The 23014-nt window shown below is 37.8% G+C and overlaps 1 protein-coding gene across 3 annotated transcripts; it reads left to right on the top strand.

Annotated features, from left to right (window-relative positions):
• Nucleotides 1-21: 21 nt before the first annotated feature.
• LOC131798776 (uncharacterized) lies at nt 22-22281 on the top strand. 3 transcript variants are annotated; one of them, XM_066158636.1, is made up of 30 exons: nt 22-89; nt 282-458; nt 1271-1316; nt 3025-3129; nt 3231-3511; nt 4065-4200; nt 5657-5770; nt 6446-6571; nt 7082-7204; nt 8107-8226; nt 8704-8823; nt 9109-9228; nt 9514-9633; nt 10220-10342; nt 11042-11176; nt 11673-11795; nt 12689-12859; nt 13159-13268; nt 13395-13453; nt 13609-13748; nt 14076-14360; nt 14445-14741; nt 15132-15431; nt 15872-16341; nt 16728-16822; nt 16968-17124; nt 17550-17616; nt 18003-18274; nt 19359-19521; nt 21086-22281. In XM_066158636.1, exons 2-30 carry the CDS (start codon nt 417-419, stop codon nt 21478-21480), a joined length of 4815 nt encoding a protein of 1604 aa, XP_066014733.1. In that variant the 5' UTR covers nt 22-89; nt 282-416; the 3' UTR covers nt 21481-22281. The 3 variants fall into 3 exon arrangements, with proteins under 3 accessions (XP_066014733.1, XP_066014734.1, XP_066014735.1); XM_066158637.1 differs by lacking the exon at nt 12689-12859; XM_066158638.1 differs by lacking the exons at nt 17550-17616; nt 19359-19521; nt 21086-22281 and having other exon boundaries at nt 18003-18210.
• The last annotated feature ends 733 nt before the right edge of the window (nt 22282-23014 follow it).

The raw sequence follows: 23014 nt of genomic DNA, 5'->3' as shown, positions 1-23014 counted from the left end.
AAGATAATTTGCCCACTGAAACGACTGCGCTCAAGAGTAAGAGAGAAATAGAAAAATAGTATCCCAGTTGTCCTCTGCAAAACAGCAAAGTGAAGTAAGATCATTTCATTTTTCTTGTCAAAGTATTGTTTTATTGATTAGTTTTTCCTTTGAACTCCAAAAATTGAAATAGTTCGGTGACGTCATTGCTCCAACTTCCTTTTTCGACCCATCACTTAAGTCGCACAACTTCGATAGATGCCCAAACATTGGCCAATCAAAAGCGTTTCTCGTTTCCACAGAGACATCAGGTTGACATTGCAAAATAAGCCGGAGGAGACTAAAAGTACGCCACTCACATCCTTGATTCAGAGTCGTCTAAATTGAAGAGCTGGATTATTCCTAATGAAGATATTCTGAGAGTAATTTCTTTACCAATGACTTACTCAATTTTGAGACCATTCGCCTTCACTGAGATGGTAAGTTTTAATTTTTAAACAATGCACCAATGTTTATGGATTTTATTTTTTTCTACCATATTTGCCTTGTACTTCTCGTAGAAACAAAACCATTGAAATTTATAGCGTCCTTAAGATGTGGTGTGAAATTTCATAGCCCGACTGTTTAATAATGACATATGCTCCTGCTAAGAGTAAGGAGAGTGGGGGAGGGGGCAGTGAGTAAACCTTGAAAGGATAAAGTATGGTAATTCTTTTGGTTATTTCAAAGATTAAAGAACTTATTTTCAAAATTTGTGGCGAGTGACTCAAAAATTCAAGATCTGTTGTTCTGTTCAGTGGCTACGTAAGTTAAAATCTACCTCCTGCGGAGATTTTGTTATGTTATTTTTGCTAAAAAATTAAAATAACAAGTTTCATGCAAGAATAAATGTCATAGCTCAACGACAAAAATGTAACAAAAAAAATAGAAGGAAACAAAATTTTCAAAGTTAAAGACGATAGCTGCGATAGCAGACAATTTCGTGGCAGTAGCGAGACAAGAATAATATTAAGCAAAATTAGATTCATTCGTGATAAATTATTTACCTTGAACGGAAGCTCTTCGCATGGAATACCGTTTTAATTATAGATGTCATGAAGAGCTGTTTTCTAAAATTACTCTGTTTTCATCATTTAACAAAGACACTTATCTCTTCCGCATGGTTCCTTTAAATACTCTAAATAAAACCCAATTGCGTGTGAAACCTATCCGCGTATTTGTCATCACATGTTGTGTTCGGCGCATTAAGTTTGCCTGAACGGACACTAATACTGTGTTTATTTCTCAACAGTTTTTCCTGGTCCTAGTTTTCATTCTTTGCCAAGTACAAGCTCAAGGTATTTGATGAATTTTCCTCGCAAGTTTTATATTCCGAGGATTTACCCTTAAAGTTATGTTATGGTCAATTTTTACGATGAAATCTATTTCTTGGGGATAAAGTTAGGATCAAGGTCTGTGCCTTTGAGCTATTGTATAACAGAAACGTGAATGGACCTTTATAGCTTATTGCAAACAAACGAAATAAGCGAAATTTTTAAAGCTCTTCCTAAACTTTTTATTTAAAAAAAATGCCAAAATTCAAAATGCCGCTATTCTTTACTAACTTGTTTTGTAATCTTTTTTTTTTGGACATAAACAATTGGGCACCCATTGTTATTCCTTGTCAATATTTTTCATCAATGTTTTAAGATATGATTCAAAATAGCACCTGCCTTATTCCATATTTTTAGTATTACCTGGATTTAAGGTTTTTGTAATGAGAGAAATCTCTGACTTCATCAGAAGAGCGAATTGAATCCATCTTGACAGTAAAATTGGATGTCTTACAACGGTTCATGGAAGCTGTAAATGTACTGGGTGCATCTATGACATTTCCTAAGAATCGTCTCTTTTGTTCAGTGGCTCTAATTTTTCGAAAAGGGGTAATAAAGGGTATAGACTACTTAAATTTATTAGATATACCTGCAGTTCATACGTCATGGATTAGGCTGCTACTGCTATTTAGGATCATTACAATCGAGTGTAATAAAAGCCCAAGTATGTAATTCAAATGGCAGAAATTTTTTAAAAAATATGTAATCAATAAGCTCAGGAATGGAATTTTTTTTTGTTTCGGCGTACCAAAATCACACGTAGAGTTAACGTGCAAACATTGAATGGTGGCTTGGATTGCAGTTCCGAAGTGTAGCATGTCACATTCTTTACCACGTGTCACAATTCCTTAAATATCCTCCTATGCCACTCAGCCCAAGCTAATCAACCTGCAGTACACGAGCGGATTCAAAGCTCTCGCATGAAATCGAGGCACGAATTCAGTTAATCCAAAATGGCGCCAAAACACTGAGATTAAAGCATCCAGAGAAGAAGTGACACAAATAGTCTCCGATTTGCTAACTTCAAACGTAAAACATCAAAAGTTTAGGTTCAGTTAAAATCATCCACCTAGATGATTCAGACAGATAAAATACTCTTGGATTTCTTGAGACAAAGAAAAAAGGCGCAAAGCAAAACAAACAGATGAGTGCGTGGCAATCATCATTGAATACTGCACGGTTTTTTAGTTAATTAAGTCAAGATTTTTTTTCTAGCATTGTATACTTTGCTCGTACAAATCATATCAAGTGCAATGTCTAGAGGAAACCCATGAAGAAATTTTAAAACTTTTCTGATACCTCTTGCCATTTTCATGCACAAATGGCGAAATATTTCGATGCCACAGCAATAAGAAAACTTGAAAGTGTTCTGGCAGACCGTTCGATGCAACCTCGCCATTTTGCCCGGGAGAACATCTCTCATTTTCGATTCCCGTCCCTCATTCCTTTGCCCATTCATCTGTTTATTCATTCACCTATTCATTGATGCATTCGCTTATACATTTACTTATTTTCATCCATTCATTCATTTCTCAAGTCCAATCGCTGGTTAATTCTTTCATCGTTTTTATGTTCTATTCTGTTTGATTGTTCCTTTTTTCGTGTCCATCAGAAACGGAAATACTTGCAAAGAGTAGCATAAATCCACAATAGAGCTTTGAATCGTTTACAGATCCGTGCTCGAAGGAATCTTGCAAGAATGGTGGAACTTGTTACAGCGGTTCTGAGCGCTGCAGTTGTCACTGGGGATCCTCTGGAAATGACTGTCGCTTTGAGGGTAATGTAGAGTTGAGGATCCTTTTCCACAATTATTCATTACATGTGCACTGGAAGTTCTTCACACATAAATGTTTTGCCTTGATTTTACGTGTATAACAGGGTGCAATAGATCTCTTGGTATTCTGAGCGGTGAAATCAAAGATTGGAGGATCAAACCCAGTCCTGTGAGCCTGCTTCTTGAAGCGACAGGAGGAGCGGGGGACACTTGGAAACCCTACTGGTTTTATAGAGACCTATGGTTTCAGGTTGAACTCCATAATGGATACACCTGGGTTACTGGGATAGCGACACGAGGAAGGCTGATTGCATACGCGCTGCGTTATTTTGGCTACAGAGTTCGGATGCAGTGGTACACGGAGAGAGGACAAAGGCATGCCAAGGTCAAGGAAATAGCGTGAATCATAAAGTAAAATCAAAAGACACAGAATGTTTTCTTGCGTCAGACCCAAAACATTTCTGAGAATCTGTGCAGACCCACAGGTCTCATGGAACAGAAAGAGGGGGGAGGGACTAAACCAACTAGACCACCCTGCTGAATTTTCCATGGTTATGATCAGTTATGGAGACGTGAAGATTAGTTGTTTCGAGAAAGTAACCCTCCTTGGAGATCAGTCTTACTGAAACCCCAAGAAGCTCCTCATATAAGTGATACATTTTCATTCTATAGGAGTTTGATTTGTAGAAATCCACTCAGGTCTAAGTATCTTGTACTAATCGTTTCTAATGGTTTTCGTTTACCCGTTGACGGTGCGAAAATGACCTTTCTGAGGTACATTAATTTAAGTTGTTGATATATGACTTCCAGAGTAGCGAGCATGTCAGTCTTTTTACTCTGCTGGAACAAGAGCGAAGACCTTGTAAGTATTTCAGCTGTTAGATGATTCTTTTTAAGGCCAGAAATAAAGTAAGCATGGTATCTTTCTTAATTTCTAGATTTTCACTGGAAATAGACACAAATCTTTTGTTCGCAACAAACTTAAGACACCCATCAGAGCTAGATTCTTCCGTATCTATCCATTGACTTGGAGAGGAAAGATAAAAATGAGGATGAAGCTGTATGGTTGTAAAGGTAAGGTGGATGTAAACACTCATTTAAATGACAGGTAGAGAATAGATGGTAATTTCTGATTATCTATATGGATATCGCTGAATTTTTTTTCACTGTTGGCTGATCGTAAGAGGCAAGGTGATCTTATAGTTTGAAGGCTATCCGGTCATCTCGTTCCATGGCCGAATCGTTCCAAGTCAGATTTTCCCACTCAACAGTCATATCATTTCACCAAATAATCAGTTCATTCCACGCATATAATATATATTTTCTAAACGTGTAAAGGTGATTTGAGTACCGAGTAGCGATCAGAACATAGAGGTGCATGAACCAGAACAGGTTTCTCTCGCGAGTGATACTGTTTAACCCAAAAGCACTTTACATTTGACGCGCCAAACACGCAGGCTACGTAGTATTTTATTGAATATCCTTTGTTCTGTGTTGTGGTCAAAAGTCCACAAAGATATACCCTCGCTATTGTGTGAATAGCTCTCACATCGTTCAGTAATGCACACTGAAATTAACATACGACGCTCTCACTATTGCAAAAATAGTTCTAAAAATACTTTTGTCTATGTTCCGATCGCTACTCTGTATTCAGATTAAAGTTAAACATTTAGAAAATATATATTGTAAGTGTGACCCTCCGCGGGATTTCAGGGAATAAGGTGAACGCACGCACACGGCACGCTCGCACTCTAAAGAAAAAGAACTAGCTTTTAACACGTTAGCTGCGTGCTAGCTACTTGCCTCATTAACTTCGTAGCCATTGTCTTGCTTCGCATGGTAGAAACAAAGGAACGTGTTAAGATATTGCTTATAATTTTGCACGATATAACACGATAACCGTGCCAATTTTATGAGACGCCTCTTAAAGTTGCTTTCGATTTGTAAGGGAAGTACGTCCAAAGCTTTAAGGCTTTTTAGCTCACCGATACACTAAGCTGATACTCAGTATCCAGTGCAACTTCGGTCGCTAAATCGCCAAGCATAAAGGAATGTCTCGACTTGTTGTCCATAATTTAAGGCTGTGTTTGAGTTTTTTCCTTCATTTTTGAATTCGTCATTTTCTTGCAAAAAAACGGGCCGAACGAGCAAAGTCCTCTGCTCCTGAAATCGTGCATAAACTTTTGAAGGTAACAAGCACAAGCTTTTTGAAGTAATAAGAGCCAACATGTGTGATGCAAAGCAAATGGCTACTTCGTTGAGGGTAAATTGTGTTCTCACCATGTTAAATTTGTAAAGCAATAAGTACGACAGTCTGTATGATGTAGTGGTAGCGCTTGCGCTCTTTAAATCGACGGTTCGATTCCTGTGCACCACGTGAACGTCATCTTTTTTATATTCTTTATCTGACGGAGTTTGCAAAACAATTCGACATCTCATATACTTTTTTGCCGTGAATGTTTCCTCTTTTTTTACAACTTTCGAATGGGATAGAAGATCCTCCTTATTTTCGCCTATTTGATTTCCCCAGACTTATGTTTGAACATGCCATGTAAGAATGGAGGCAAATGCGTTCCTGATTATATCAACGAGAACTACACATGCGTTTGTCCTGATGGATTTTACGGGGATACCTGCAGATTAGGTAAATAAGCTTATTTTTTTTGCCATTAGTGTTCAATATGCACCATAATATTTATCGAGATGAAGTGGTGGTTAATGTTTGTGAATGGATTGAGAAGAATCCAATTTGGTCTGAAATTAAACATGCACGCTTTCCTAAAAGAACCGGGCGACCGTGAAGCGGAAAACCGATCTGTTCATCAACAAGGTCTTCTTATCGGTGAATTATACCTATGAAAAAAAAAAGAGAAATTGAGAAAATACAGGTCGGAAACGTTGTTTTTAAATATGAAAGTAATAATAGACGTTTTCACAAGAAAACGAAACCAATAATCTCTACAACAGCGCTCCCCGTATAGGTTGTACTACCGAATTACACAGGCAAGACGCCTACACTGTCCTGTTGATAACCAAATCGTAATGGCGATCACCATCACGTTCAACTCTTTTCTTACGGCTCTGAGATGGAAATTACACTCTGAAATGAACATTGAAGTGGTAGAAGGTAATTGTGAAAAGCTGCCTGTCAATTTGACAAAAATGCAAATGTTGCAAGGTTGATATCAAAACCCTTTTTTTTTGTTTTTAAAAAAGCAAATAATTCATGACTCCAGAGTGAATCCTATTTGCCATTTCTCTATTCCATAAATTGTATTTAATTTAACCATTTAACTAACTGTCGGCATTTGTTTCACAGGTGACTTATGCAAGCTTAGTAAACCTTGCTTACATGAAGGTAACTGCTCAGCAGTCAGATCCTGGCCTTACTTCAAATGCACATGTCCTTCCAATTACACTGGTTTCGACTGTGGGTTCAAGATAGGTAATGCAAATATCCCCAAGTATAGTCCAGACACGTGGAAAGCACAAAGAAAAATAAACAGTAACCACAAGGGTGAAAGGTGAAACGAACACACAAGCAAAAAACGATCAACCAAAACAGATACAAAAAAAAAAGGTTGCTAAAAATTATGCAAAATGGTTTGAACTGTACATCAGTTTTTGGCGAGCGATAATATAAGGTTATCCCGGTATTGAGCGTTTTCAATTTAGTATCGAAAATGATCCATGTTTGTTTTTGTTTTGTTTTACTTCGCTCTGTGATTGGTGTAGAAAACCCGCGCTATCACCCCAACCAATAAAATGCTGAAACCAATCTCAAATTGAATCCCTCCCCCCCTCCCTCCACCTTCCCCTTATATTTTCCGGCATTTTCAGAGGGTTGCTTATTCTTACTATGAGGTCTCATTGCTTAAAGATTACACTTAATATTACAACTGCTCTAACATGTAAATCCAAACGTACATACTGCAATCCTCTTTTCTTTCCACAGGTGATCCATGCAATAATAGCTTTTGTCGTAACAATAGCACATGTCAGCGTATAGAATCCTGGCCGTACAGCCAATGTGATTGTACTTCTGGATACGCTGGTTTTAATTGTGGAACTGAGATAGGTATGAAATAGCGTAAAACCTCAATTTACAACGGTGGGCGCAATGCAATGTGTCCAATGAGTAACCAATCTTACCCTACTAGTACCTTTCACCACTTGGGTGAAATACCACTGATCTAGAATGGGTTCCTAACAGGCTAGTTACTCTGGACTGACCAGAATCCTTTATAATAAATAATTGAATCAATTCTCCAAGTCCCTTACTCAGGTGGGAGCAAAGAGAGAGTATAAACGTCCTAGTTCATACAGCTTAAAGAGCGATGGACAGTCGGGAAAAGCATTTCCTAGGCATAAACTGATAAATAACTGGTCATTTTGTTTGCTAGAACAAGCTATGAATTTCTCGACCCTTGCTCTAACACTTCCTGTCAAAGGGTTGGACTTGTTTGCTCGTAAATTGGTCCATTGATTTTCACTTAGAAAACTGCCTTATTCCATCAGGTAAATGATCTTCCATTATTAAACTCGAAGGGCTTTAATTGGGAGAGTTCTCTAAACACATTAATTTTTCTGAGCGAAATTTGTGTAGTGGCATTTCTATTGCATTTATTTTTTTCGCATCTTTCTTTCTTATTACTTTCCTACAAGTCTATCACCAAAGAATCAAAGGAAGATATGTCTGATTCAAAAAATCATAGTGTGAGTACATCGTGTCTGATCGTGGAATTTCCAATCCCTTTGTGTCTTTGACTGAGCGGTATTCATTGAAACAGGGCTATGTTTGAATGAATAACTGGAAAAAATATATTGAACTCGTCCTTCCATTGGAGGATGATTCAAATTGATAATAAAACATACTTTTTAGGAAGACGCTCGATCATATAATCCCGGGTAATAGAGCAATAACAGACCCTAAACAGCCGACATATGTAAAAATGTTCAATTTTTTGGTTTTTTTATTAGGTTATACCTGTCAGCCTGATCCATGTCGGAATGGAGGAACTTGCTCAGTAGATGGCAAAGGATATTTCACATGTAGTTGTCCTAAACGATTCTTTGGATATTATTGTCAACATGAACGAGGTAATCTGAAAAATACCGGAGACTCCTAGATTTAAAGAAATGAAAATATACGAATTTAAGTTTTCAGTGAATAAACATCTCTTTTGTAGTTAATTTTTGCACATCTTTCTTTCCTATTACTTTCCTACAAGTCTATCACCAAAGAGTCAAAGGAAGATATGTCTGATTCAACAACAAATAGATGCGAACGCTTGTTGCACAAACAATCATAGTGTGAGTACATCGTGGCTGATCGTGAAATTTCCAACCCCTTTGCGTCTCTTACTGAGAGCTACGCATTGAAACAGGGCTATGTTTGAATGAATAACTGGAAAAATATATATTGAACTCGTCCATCCATTAGAGGATGAATTAAATTCAAAATAAAACATACTTTTTAGGAAGACGCTCGATCATATAATCCTGCGTAAGAGACCAATAGCACACCCTAAACAGCCGACATATGTAAAAATGCTCAATTTTTTTGTTTTTTATTAGTTAATAACTGTCAGTCTCATCTATGTCTGAATGGAGGAACTTGCTCACAGGATGGCACAGGATATTTCAGATGTAGTTGTCCTGCACGATTCTTTGGCAATTTCTGTGAATATAAACAAGGTAATCTGAAAAATGTCGGAGACCTTTAGATTTCAGGCAATGGATGTAGTTTTAGTAGTCCTAAACGATTCTTTGGATATTACTGTCAACATGAACGAGGTAATCTAAAAAAATGTATTGGAAAATATATATTGAACTCGTCCTTCCATTAGAGGATGAATTAAATTCAAAGTAAAACCTTCTTTTTAGGAAGACACTCGATCATATAATCCTGCGTAAGAGACCAATAACAGGCCCTAAGCAGCCGAAAGATATAAATATGTTCAATTTTTTGTTTTTTATCAGTTCATAACTGTCAGTCTCATCTATGTCTGAATGGAGGAACTTGCTCACAGGATGGCACAGGATATTTCAGATGTAGTTGTCCTGCACGATTCTTTGGCTATTTCTGTGAATATAAACGAGGTAATCTGAAAAATGTCGGAGACCTTTAGATTTCAAGCAATGGATGTAGTTTTAGTTGTCCTAAACGATTCTTTGGATATTACTGTCAACATGAACGAGGTAATCTAAAAAATGTATTGGAAAAATATATATTGAACTCGTCCTTCCATTAGAGGATGAATTAAATTCAAAGTAAAACCTTCTTTTTAGGAAGACACTCGATCATATAATCCTGCGTAAGAGACCAATAACAGGCCCTAAGCAGCCGAAAGATATAAATATGTTCAATTTTTTGTTTTTTATCAGTTCATAACTGTCAGTCTCATCCATGTCTGAATGGAGGAACTTGCTCACAGTATGGCACAAGATATTTCAGATGTAGTTGTCCTGCACGATTCTTTGGCTATTTCTGTGAATATAAACAAGGTAATCTGAAAAATTTAGGAGACCTTTAGATTTAAAGCAATGAATGTATACAAACTTAAGTTTTCAGCGAATAAACTAGTAGCAGAATCATATTCTATATAAAGCTTTTTTTGTACTATTTCTGCACGATAAACTTTGCAGAGATATCACAGCTAAGATTATCAGAGAAAAGGGTATATACCTTACGAGGAGCGACTGTGAACCAAATGAACATGCATGTAAAGGATCTTGCGTGTGGGGGACGGTGTTGCCCAAGGCCAGATTAGCAAATTGCTTTTGTATCCTATTGGCTCAAAACGTGGTGCAGTTTTTCGTATGAAACGGATGAAATCCGTCTGCACGATTAACCTTTGATTATAAGTCTCTGGGCTCTTTTCTAGTCGTATATAATACCCAATAGCACACTCTTGACGATGGGGTAGTTTAGAACTCAATAAGTTAAAATCTCTAGATCGAGGTATTGGTAACCGTGTTAATTTTTTCTTAAGTTTGGAATATATTTGAAATCCGCTTAAAAATAACTAGTACGATAAAACACTTCGTATCTTAACATCATAGTATTCAAAAGTTATGCTTTTTTCAACAGATTATGTGTGTTCCGCCAACCCTTGTCTCAATGAAGGAACCTGTACACCAAATAACAACTCACTGGGTTTTGAATGCAGCTGCCCTTCCGGGTATATTGGATTTAATTGTGGCCTTCAAAGAGGTGAAAGAGTTTTCTTAGTTGATAACTTTCTCTCCGCTGTCCTAGTTTGTATGATTCCATATATTCAGGGCAAGAGTTCAATCGGTCAATCAGTTGGTTACATTTCATGGAATTTATTATATTAATTCAATCCATTGGTCATTCCGATTGTTTTTCTGTAAGTCAGTCACTAATTCATCTAGTTGCCCGTTGGCTCGTTCCATTACTATCTCATTCACCTCACCAGTCTTTAGGTTGCTCAGTTGGTCGGTCGGTCGGTCGGTCGGTCGGTCGGTCGGTCAGCCGTCTGTCAGTCATTCAGACAGTCAGTCAAACACCAAGTCAGGCCAACAGTCAGTCTTTGAATCAGTAGCACATTAAGCCTCTCATTCGTTAAGAAAGATAAACAACCAACTTGTCAGTCGGTCGGTCATTGGCATGGTCATACTGGTTGCTCAAACATCAATCGACCTACCAACAAATTGATAAATCAATCAATCGATCTGTCAATCAATCCTTCACTAAATTTATTCACCAATCCTTTTATTCACAAGGTTCTTTTTCGAAAATTTTACAATAAGCGTTATAAATTGTCTTTCTTACACCAGGTTTACATAAAAATAGAAGGAATTATAACTTGATAATTTACGATTTACCTATTGAATTACAGAGTTGTCGAAGTATATGGTCTGCAATTAACTTAGTGACATATTTCAACAGGCAATCCGTGTTCAGATTCAGATAACCCCGAACCTTGCAAAAATGGCGGAAACTGTACGCAGCAGGATACTGCTTTGGGATACACATGCAAATGCACAACGGAGTATATTGGGTTTAACTGTGGCTTTCTAAAAGGTGATGCATATTCTAAAAACATATATCCTAAAGGAAATCTCAACTAATGGAACACCTCGTCGCTGAATTATTCAAAAATATATTTGTAGTAAATGAAGAACTTAGTGCGAGAAAAATCCAACTAGACATAGACTCCTTTCAAACTAGAATTCTGCGTGTGTTGCCATGTTGAATCGTATGATGAGTCGCAATTTCCACTATCATCGTTATGATCTCATTGTTTTGTTGATAATAGTGGCCACCTTATGACGCAATATGAGTCAAACTTTAGACATCCGGCAAAATTCCATGACGTGGATGTCGATATTTTTCTCTAAGAAAGGAAAGTTGTCTCAGAATCTCATTTACCAGTGGGGATCTCCTTATATATTTATGTCAGTCTGTTTTGAATCCAACTTGTGTTAAGGCAAGAACGGCAAAAATCTTCCATGCCAAATTTAACCAGTTGGTCCCGCCATTTCTTCGTCACTTACGCTGTGTTTTTACGTCTTCACAGACGATCCTTGTTTTCCTAACCCTTGTCGAAACGGTGGAAATTGCTCCAGAGACATTAGTCTGAAGGATTTTATTTGCAATTGCACCTTTGGATTTATTGGTAAAAGATGTGAGAGCAAGATAGGTTAGTTTGTCTGAGATTTACTTGTACCACTGTGGTGTTAATTATCTCTTGGCACCTTAATTGGCAATGACAATAGAACTGACAGAAATCGTGCCAATTTGGGCCCTAGTCAAACTCAAGATTAACAAAATCGGACGACCACGAAACGTCCGCTTATTAAACGATCAAAAATGTTAAAAAAAAAAAAAGCCAAACAAAGTTGCCATCGATTAAACTTTTCATTAAGCAAAACAGAGAACTCGGCGAAATGAATATTTCAATTTGAATCATATGCGTGCTTTTGAATTGAATGAGCGTGCAATCCGAATCTGATTTAAAATCAAAAGCATGATTTCACAGCAAAATTGCATGAAACCAAGATCAATTACCACGTTATTGCATCCATTCTGAAATAAGAATTCAATTCCACATACACAAGATTTTTTGGTTCCTACAAATAATTATTGATCCAATACTGATCTGGTTTATAAAAAAATTTTCTAAAGTTCTTATTAATTTTTACCTCTACAATTGCAAAGACGTGATCGGACAGTCCGAGAGGAACCAACTGTGATGTGCATGTAGCACCTTTCATGGTTGATTAAAGTAAACCCTAAAATCGGTATGCACATCCTTCACAGTGTTCTCTTCTCGTTTCCTACGGCACTGAAAGGAGAAATTGTTTTTAGAAAGAAGAATTGTTTGCTTTATTCTTATTGCTTGCATGTGTGATCCAGTGATAAGACTCTAGGGCGAAATTATATGTTCGTCACTCTTGGTTGTTAAGGGTTAAGCAAAGTCATTTAGCAAACATAATTCCACAATTGGTTAAACTCTTATGAATTGGAAGATGCAAGGATGGAAGGAAAAATATCGTCACTTTGCCTTTAACATCATACGTTGTATTTATGTAGTTCATGGTAATTGGAGTCTGTGGACGCCATGGCCGAACTGTAACAAGCCGTGTAATAACGGAACACGAAAAAGGAGGCGTGCTTGTGATAACCCCAGGCCAGCTTTTGGTGGGAAAAACTGCACAGGGTTAACCTATGAGTCCGAGCACTGTAACCAAGAAAAGTGTCCAGGTGGAAGAATTCTCAATCTCTTCTTTTTATTAGCATGTTAAGTGTTGCACCTTGAAGCTCAAAGGTCAAACGAGGTGACAAAAAAGAAATGGAGGTCACTTTTCATCCTAGATAAGAGTCCTTTTTCAGTCAAAGTTTCACTCGAGAAGTGACATGTAAGGTTCAGCTGTATTGCTTTCGGTGCTGAGTGTTTCTGGCAATCAATCTGGTTTGAACAGGCGGCCCCTACAGCATCAGATATCCATTAACTGTGAAGAACAAAAAAAAAGAGCTTCTGCTCACTTCTCTTCTCTTTTCAGCGGAGAATGTAAAATACCAGGTTAAACTAAGAGATGAAACATGGGAAAATTATCTTGCGGAGCTAGGAAGTACAAAATACGTGGAACTTGCGAATCGAACTAAAAAAGCTGTAAATATATCACTTTTATTATTTCTTTTCGTAATTTTTTGATTTTTCAAATAAGTTGAATTTAATTTCGTTAGCTTTTGATTATATATGGCTCGGTAAAAGTGTCTATATTATTTTCTCTTTTAGGTCGAGGACTTTTACCACAAGAGGAATGAAAATGTTAAAGTTGATGAGCTCAAGTTCAAGTAAACCCTTTAGATCAATAGCCTATTTTTACCTCTCACAGCCGTGCAATTCTTCTCACAATGAATTTAAATACACGTTGTTTAGGGTCATCAGAATCCGTTTTTTAAAAAGGTTTGGCTTTGCATATCGTAATCGAATCTATCATTTGTTATAGGAAAGGAAGTGTAATTTGTAGTTTTAACGTCACCTACGAGAGCATAGACTCGCTACAGATCGTCTCTTTCCTGGAGGAAATAGCAGGAGGATTACTGGGGGACATTCCAGTTGAGTTAGACAAGATCGAAACCAGTAACGGTAAGCATAGCAAAGTTTATCAGCCAGAGTGCTTAGGAATTATTTGTGTCTGTGTAATGAATGACGCATGCTTAGATTAAGCGCGCATTTACCAGGGCATCAGCTATCGTTTCAGTGATAACGTCGGCGATCTATTACTGAAAAGATCTATGGCAACATGGAATCTTCTTGTTTAATATAAGGAGGAAGCTAAAAGTTGTTAAGAGGGATGTCACGTTTGCGTCTTTCCTTTTCATAAATCATAAGAGGCAATCGAAATGTATGTTAACTTCTGCTGATCACATAATTGTTGTTGTTGTTTTTTTGGTTTTTTGTTTTATCTCCCAGTACCCAAACGAGCTCCTGTGGTTTTGGAAACCAACAGCACAAAATCGACTAGTATTGTCATAAAGTGGAGGCAAAATCACTCCAACCCAACTCTGGGTAACATGATCGTCTACAAAGAAGCTAACGAAAAGTTCAAGACTAACACCATGAAGTCAGTTCCACTCGATGCATCTGAAGCGATCCTGGAGGATTTGAAAAAGTTCACAAATTATACCATCCGTGTGTTTGCCTTTTCGAGTAAAGGCATGCCAAGTGACGCTGTCAATGTAAGAACTCAAGAAGATGGTAAGTTCAGGAAGATAAGACTATGAAGAACTTTAACATTTCTTTCTGGCCTCTTTACGTTATCAAGCATGTATTGTGTCCTAGTGCCAAGTGAGCCACCCCCTGACATTGTTGTCAAATCAACAAGTTCAAGTACAATTCATGTGTCCTGGGGGCCAATCAGCCAAGCTTTCGTACACGGGATACTTATGGGATACGAAGTTAGTTACGCAAAGGATGAAGAGTCATCGGCATGGGACAACAAGACACTTGATGCCAACGAACATGAAACAGTTTTAAGTGACCTGGAATATTTCACTCCGTACAAAGTTGTGATCTGCGCGAGAACATCTCAAGGATGTGGAAAAAATGTCTCTCGCAATGCTACCACATTTGGTGATGGTGAGTTGAAGATTTTTTGGTAGAAAATGATCTAACTACACATCTATTCTCAATCTCTTGAGACTTTCAATCTCTCTTTAAAACTTTCGGTAGCCGGCGGAAACCTTTCGACCAAATTGGGGTTTATTTAGGTTACTTAAAGAAAAGAAGGTCACGGGGCCCACAAAAAACTGTATTTATCTTATGGCCGACATACAGTCGGTGTGCGATGATCATTTACATTGCTAAGAAAATCGTCCGTCTATGTATGTATCTTTCCATGCACTCTCGTGAGAGAAAACTCCCCAAGGGGGCTTTTCACTCATTTAATCGCTTGCTAATCATCGTTTTTCTATGGGTAGAAATTTTCAATTATAGTACCAACATGTTTTGCTTTTGCCTTTACTCTAGTACCTAGTAAGCCTCCACAAAACGTGACAGCTGAGAGATTAAAGGCTGCAGACTCCATCAACGTCACCTGGAATGAAGTGCCGTTTGGTCACGTGAATGGTCTGTTGATGGGATATTCCATAAAGTACCGAAGGGTGAAGACAGCCGAGAAAAATGTAGTTCACTTGGAGGAGACGGCCATAGCAAAATCAACTGATTTCTGGATAGTACTCAATGTTCAAACCTACTCGGTTTATAAAATCGAAGTGGCGGCTTTTACTCAAAAGGGCCTGGGGCCTTATAGTGAATATATCTATGGTGGTAGGTATAAGTATAAATAATTTGGAATAGCTTAACGCTGTAATCACTGAGTTTAATGACAATGTACAAAGTGTCCACCATAGAGAGTTTCAAAGCTGAGCGAATGCTTGAATAGCTAGCCTCTCTGAATTACAGATGTTTGGACTTATCCCCTCCTTAACATGTCATGTCAATATTGAGAGATCCATCATTCTTAAACACAGGGTGGGGTTGGGGGGAGGGAGATTTTGGAGGATCGCATGATTTTCTGGGGGAATGGTTAGAGTGGACTATAGAACATTGACTACTAATGAATACTACTGAGCCTTATGGGGGATCAGGTCAATGTTATTATGATAGAAGTAAAGTCTTACGGACCCCACTTCCCTGGCGATGAATAATTATCGGTCCCTAACAATTTGGTGAATATCTCTCATCCATATTTTTCGTTTACTTTAAAGAAACCTGTCGCTGTCCAAAGACTCTTTACACGAATTATTGGTCAACCCCGCCGTATCTAAAAGCGAATCTAAAAGGAAACACTCTGGATGGCATTTTTAGTCACATTGTCACAGATATGATTTATTCAGCTTGTGGAGAGTGTCCTGCATACGGTTTCACCGAAATCAACTTGACTTCAAACGGAAATGGACAGCGATCCGGCAAGGAAAGCCTTGTAGACGTTCTTGGTGACATCGATGAAGTTCCACAAATAAGTTTTCCAATGTACGGCAACAGATACGTAACAAGATTTGGGGGCGTTCACCCTTATGTCAACCTTGTGGAGTCCCCTGGGTTGGCTTTTGTCGCCGCCAAGAGGACTCCAGGAGCAGCTGCAAGAAACATTGTAAGCGCTGTGTTTTCGTGCTTTCCTCTGGTACTACTGTCTGCATTTATGGCCTTTCTTTCCGGGTTCATTATATGGCTTTTGGTGAGTATATTTTATTTCGCTGTTATTCATTCAAAAAACGAAAGCTTTTTAGGAGTAGAGTTTTGGACTCAACTTCACCACCTTCAAGAGATAATGCAATAATGGTAATAATGATGTGAATATTCTCATGACCTGTTTTCTGGAAAAAGTATGGATACTATAGGGAGAAATTGCATGTCAATCACCTTTAGGAGTTCAAGGGTTAACTGAGTCTGTGAACCGCCCATAAGGAAGTATATCGCTTTCGTGGATTGCACCTCAATAGTGCTGTGTACCTTATAACCTAAGTAGACTTCCAATTTTTGTTCGTTTTGTTTTGTTTTGTTAATTGAAGTTAAATCATTGGGAATGTTTCTCTCGTCATCGTTCCCTATCTCATTATTCAGGATATGAAGAACAACCCAGATCAGTTTCCAGCCTGTTTTAGCAAAGGTATCGGCGAAGGATTCTGGTGGTCGTTCGTCTCCATGACTACCGTTGGGTAAGCAAACCCTTAACATTTGTTATTTCTGCCGAATCTCTTATCGGTGTTTACTTCTTAGCAGCCATTTTTCGTTATCGTGAACCCAAGCCCCTCCTCTCCTCTCTGTATGTTCACTTGACTGTCTGTCTGTTTTTGTTTTCAGTTATGGAGACCGTTTCCCCTCTTCTGTTCCTGCCCGTATTTTTGGTATCGCATGGACCCTCACTGGAATCTTTATTATCTCAATTCTTATTAGTGCGATTGCATCGGCGCTGACGATTGTCAACGTTCCATACCCAATCAAATTGTACGGTGCAAAGGTGCGTTTCGATTGTAAATACATAATCAGTTTTCTTATACACGCGGCACAGCAGGCTACATGGCATTACTTCATCTTACTTTACTAACTAATTGAAATCTCACGCTGCTTGTCTCTAGTTTTATCTAAAAAACAAAGGAGTGGATTCCATTTCCTTCAGGGACTGTAAATTACGTATGCCGTATATCAGAATCTAATGGGAACTGGAAACTGGTACATGAACTAGATGAGAAAATGTAGCGATCGCATTACTGATGGTCTTGCCACGGAAATAGTTACAGACATAGTTACAGCATTGTTACGGAAATAATAACTCTTCATTGTTACTGGAAATGACTGTTTTACAGACTTAGCGTAATCGAGCATGCCCTTTTAAAACGTTCAGTAAATATCAGTTCTGATAGTAATTCTTTGAATTTAACTTAGATTGGAGCAATTCAAAACTCCACGGAACATCGAATTGGCACCCTAAAGAATGCAATAGTAAATGAAGGTAAAACATGAATCCCTAATCCCTACTGGTCATTAGGATATTTTGTGAGTATATCTGGTGGGTTGAAAAAATGGGGGGGCTCCGAAGCCTGCTTGCGAGAACGCGAGTTGCACGCGCGCTTAAAAGCTAACATGTACGAGAGAGATGCCGAAATAAACAGAAGTAACCTAGTCACGAGTCGCTATAGTTTTGCATGTGATTGGCCGCGAGAATGGAGTGTGCTATATTAAATGACCAATTACGAAACAGAGTAGGACAAAATTTAGTAATCCGTAATCCCTTTCGACTCTTATTTAGGAGTTGAAATAACCTGTTAATAGTCCTTCAGATTAGAATTTTAAAATGTGCAAGGCAAAAAATTTTTTTCTAATTGTTTTTATCCACAGAAAAGAAATATAAAAATCTTGAAGAAATTCGTGCAGCGCTCGAGGATGGAGAAATTGAGGGTGCCCTTATAGACACGTACGTTGCTGCAGATCACAAGAGCGAACTTTTCAGTGACAGAATCTATGTGAAGGAGATTTTGGACCAGCCACTTGGCTATGGAGTTGTTCTTTCAGGAGCAGCAGTGAATGTGGAGCAGAGATGTCGGGACTTCATCAACCTGCACATGAGTAATATATTCCACATGATAACCATCTCGACAAAGACACTTGATGTAAGTGAAATTCATAGTTGTTATTTTAATATTTGATATTAAAGTTCAATAACGCGCGCTTTCACTAGCTGAAAGAGAATACTGTATGAGAGCATCGAGCATTGAGCTGAGCTAAAGTTGTCGCGCCATCTGCTAAGCTGTACTATGTCGAACCCTTTCCTGGACTTCTCTCAAACCTTTTTTTCGTTAACTGAAAGTGAAATTTCGGAATAAGTGAGCCGACAAGTAGCGACAGAAGACCCAACAAAGGTTTGCAAACATGCTAGGTGCCGTAATTTGCGCTATTACAACGTGAGCAGAGACGAAAATCCTCAATGAGAAAGTGAAATGGACAGTCCGAGTTTTGAAGGTTTTTACCCTCCCTACACTTTCTTCGTGCTGTGGCCGCTTCCTGCGTGCTTTTACAACTGCACAGAGCACAATCAAGGCTTCCCTGTTTGTTAAGTAAAGGCTTAGTTAATGCAACCAATAGTGACTCTTTAAAATGGAGTTGTATTTCCTAGGTGGACTCATTATCAGTGATAAAACCAGGGAGAAGTACGTGGTCCGGACCACAACCCTACCCCCATCAGACCGATGAATGTTTGCAAACTTCTTCCATCACCAGGGTCTTATATTAATGCTCAACCTAAGATATTTTAAATCTAAGGGACAGTCATAATTTCCCGTCAGAGTGGGAAGTGGGAATAGTATTATTTGGATGTGTCACAATAACATTTGCCTGATCCTACCCAAAGGCTCTGTAGTATTCTAGTTATCCCCTACATTGCCGGTCAATTTTCCATAACCCCACTACCCTCCCCTATAGGTTATAAAATCGCTTCTCCTCCCTATCTCCTTTCTGTTCTGTTAGCGACGACTGATCCCCTCCCTTCCCCCCTGAAAACCGTGCGATCCCCCCAAAACTTCAAGCTCCTTGCAGGTGATCAATAATGGCTGGTCACATATTATACCTGGCCCGTATAATTTTTTTCTTTGACTGTATTTTTTAATTGATTAAAAATACTTTCGTGGTTGTTGTTGTTGCTGTTGTTGTTACTGTCGAGTTTTCATTTCTGTGCTTATTTCTTGTGGTCTCTCGCAGCCTGCTCCTCCAGATGAAAATGTGGAATCAAGTACAGACTTGTTCGACGGTTCCTCCGTTATGTTCCGCATGGCCTTAGCTTCCTTGTCTGGAATGCTTGGATTAGCAATCATTGCTGGGATAACTTACCACTATCTGATTTTCGTTCCACGCCAAAAGAGAGGTAAGACGTCTTATCTCTTATCTTGAGTGAATATTTTTCAGGAATAAGTACAGGTAAAATCGAAAATTCTATGTATTTCTAAGCATTCCTGTACCCAGATATTTCATGGCCAATCAGCTGTTACACCGTAGGATCTTGGTACGAGATTAATTACAGGCAATCATAGCGCTTTGAAGTTTGGCTACTAAGGAATTGGAATTCTTACCTATTAACCCAACAACTCCTAAAAGTGATTAACATGCATCTTGTACCTATAAGGAAAGAGAGAAGCAATTCAGGATAATAACACAATTGAATTACGTGACAGAGTCACTGGTCACGGTGTATTTTAGAATGCGCCGTTATCGCCGGTTACACCGAATAGAATCCTGGGGTTCGGTTCTGAATTGTTCATAGAGGTTTGAATAGCGTAAGCTGTCAGAACTCAAATATAAAATAACATAAGCCAAATTTTTAAAATGAGTTTGCATTATAATATTGACCTAAAGCTAATCAAATTATGATATTCGATACGTTTTGTTGACGTCTTTCGTCACGAGATAGTAAAATTTGCCAAATTTTGGCCTTTTAAAAATTTTAAAGTATTAATCCGTGTGGTCTAAAGCTCTCTCCTACTATATTTCCAACTTAAATGGTTAAAATCAAAGATTTATCGAGCTACTTATATAAAACGGTCGGAGGTTGCTCAATGAACTCATTTGCATAATCGGCTGTCAACCTAGCGAAATCGGTAAAACTTTAAAGTCACCACGGCGAGGAAAATTGATAAGTGCAGGATGTTTTTATATTTTTCTGCAGCCAAACGTCTTGTTTGAAGAAATAAAGCGGAGTGTTCAATGGTCTGGTCTGGAATTGAGCAATATCAACCAAGAAAGAAACAGTCGTTTTGACCAATTTGAGAAAGCTGTCTAACGAGTGTTTTTAAATAAATTATGACGAACCTCTGAATAAACGAATATCAAAATTGAAATACTTTTTATACACCTTACATATCACATAGTCTTAGAATACAAAAGATTTTTTGCTGCATGCGATGTGATACGAGAACCGGGCTTTTCAACTTTTGAAGTTTTCGATGTCGTAAGAGGTCAAAAAAGGCCTTTGGAAGTTTTTATTATTTAGAGCTCTAAAAATTTTATTGTAATGTATTTCCAGAAACTAATGTGGTTTTATTTACTTGCTACCAAAGATAGTCTATTGGGCAAAGTTTGAGAGAAAACTTTTTTCCGATGCGAAATGCCCTGGACCGCACTTAAAGAGATCGCTACTTAACAATCAGATCTTGGGAGTTTAGTGGTCAAATAATTGAATGTTACAATTGCATTTCTTTATTTTACTGACTATGGTTCCTTTGCAGCAATAGTGTTGACAGGAAGACATTACATTCGCCCCCACTTTTGGCGAGTTTTTGGGGATGGGGTTGGGCAGGCTTTAATAGTTACGGGCACTGCGCTTTTTTTATTCTTTATCGTAAATTATTGTAAGCTCCAATCCAACCAGTAATTTTGGACTCATTGATAATCGCCAGTAAATATTCTCAACCTATATGTTTTTTCTTTTTCAGTTGACAGACTAAAAGCATCTTCATCCCAACTCGCTCAGAAAAAAGCCCTAGTTGCAGAAATGAGAGATTTTGTACGCATTTTTCACTCACAGATGTCCACTCGAATATCTTCAGAGATGGATAAGTGTAAACAAGTATTAAGAGACATAAGAGAGGAAAGAAACATTTCTAAGCAAGGCGGTGCACTTTTATTAAACAATGTTAAAACTAATCCAATCTACTCAGATGCGTCTGAGGGATGTGATTCCATTGTGGCACAGCGACCTTTGGTATTCAAATCAGCGAAGAGTATTGAAGAGCTTAACAAACATAACACTTTTGTAAACACTGCTGCCCTAAATTCTTCCGGAGAAAACTTGAGCCTTGAGAGTGACTCTGATAACTGTACGAAATGAAGTAACTTTGTGTTAGGTTACACGAAGACCTCAATAATATAATGACGACAAAGTTCAGATCAGTTGATGGATGAGATGGTGCTCATGTTGCTATGGTAATTTTACAGGGTTTAGGAGATGTTTATAGCGGTGGTCTTTGACAGATAGGCATTCTATGTTATTTCGATCTTTCACCGTGACGCGACAAGCATTAATAGTATAGATTTATTGAAGCTGTTTAAGTAACTCCAAGAGCATTTGCCTTGAAATAAACGAGACTTATTTCTATTTCTAATCATAATAATTAGGCATTGTATTTATTAGTGATCTTTTGCCGTAAGACGAGAACGATCAACAGTAAAGATTTATTGTAGCTCCATGAATAGCTCCTTGAGCATTTGCTCTGAAATAAGCAAGACTTTCTATTTGTAATCATTAGGCATTGTCTTATGAGTGATCCTTAGCCGTAAGACGACAACGATTAAAAGTAAAGATTAATTGTAGTTCTATGAATAGCTCATTAAGCATTTGCTTTGAAACAAACGAGACATTTCTATTTGTAATCACAATAACTGGGCATTGTATTTGTTAGTGATCTTTTGCCGTAAGACGACAACGATTAATAGCAAACATTTTTTGTAGCTCTATGAATAGCTCCATAAGCATTTGCTTTGAAATAACAAAGACTTATTTCAATTTGTAATCAGAATAATTAAGCATTGTATTTATGAGCGATCTTTTGTCGTAAGACGACAACGATTAAAAGATTAATTGTAGCTTTATAAGTAAAGCTCCTTAAGCATTTGCTTTGAAATAAAGAAGAGCTACATATTACTGGCTTCCATATTTCTGTTTTTAATTATGATAATTTGGCATTCTATTTAATATAGTTTTCTGTGCTGCACAAAAAAATCAGGTTAATTGAAACTGTTTCTGTGGCTCCTCGAGCATTGTGATATTTGACAATATGCAAGGCAATAAATGACGAAAAATACGCTTATCAATATAAGATTTGTAAGTGTTGTCAAATTAAGGACACATAACTGTTAATCATTTTCATAACATTGCGCGCGCAAGTCCTCCATATTTTATCAGGGGTTATCATGTTAAAAATCCTTATTTTTTTTTCGAGTGGGCACGGTAACCAATCTTGCAATCTGATTGGTTCTTTACCTGGTCGGTATTTTCCTATCTCTGCTTAATAACGCTTTCGTGAGTAGAATTATTATTCCAACTGTCGTTGCCATTTTTCATATTTATATCTCGTTTTCCCGGCTGGGCAGTATTTTTAAGCAAACACGTCGGTCACTACCTCAAGCCGATGAATAACTTATGAATCCTCTCTTTTCTCTCACTCAAATCAGTTTGGTTGACAGAAAAATATTGGTTTCAGAATGAATTTGTATAAACAATAGTGTCATTACGTTGGTTGACAAGCGGCCTAAAACCCGTCTGCAATTAATTTTAATCGTTCACAAAGAGTACCTAGAAAAGTAAAACGAGAGGTATTTGCTTACAATTAAACTGAACGATGCAACTTTCGTTGTTGTTCGCA

Source organism: Pocillopora verrucosa, chromosome 11, assembly GCF_036669915.1.
Source record: "Pocillopora verrucosa isolate sample1 chromosome 11, ASM3666991v2, whole genome shotgun sequence".
NCBI classification, from domain to species: domain Eukaryota; kingdom Metazoa; phylum Cnidaria; class Anthozoa; order Scleractinia; family Pocilloporidae; genus Pocillopora; species Pocillopora verrucosa.
The sequence above is the reverse complement of the archived record's forward strand: the minus strand, read 5'-3'. Positions and strand labels throughout refer to the sequence as shown.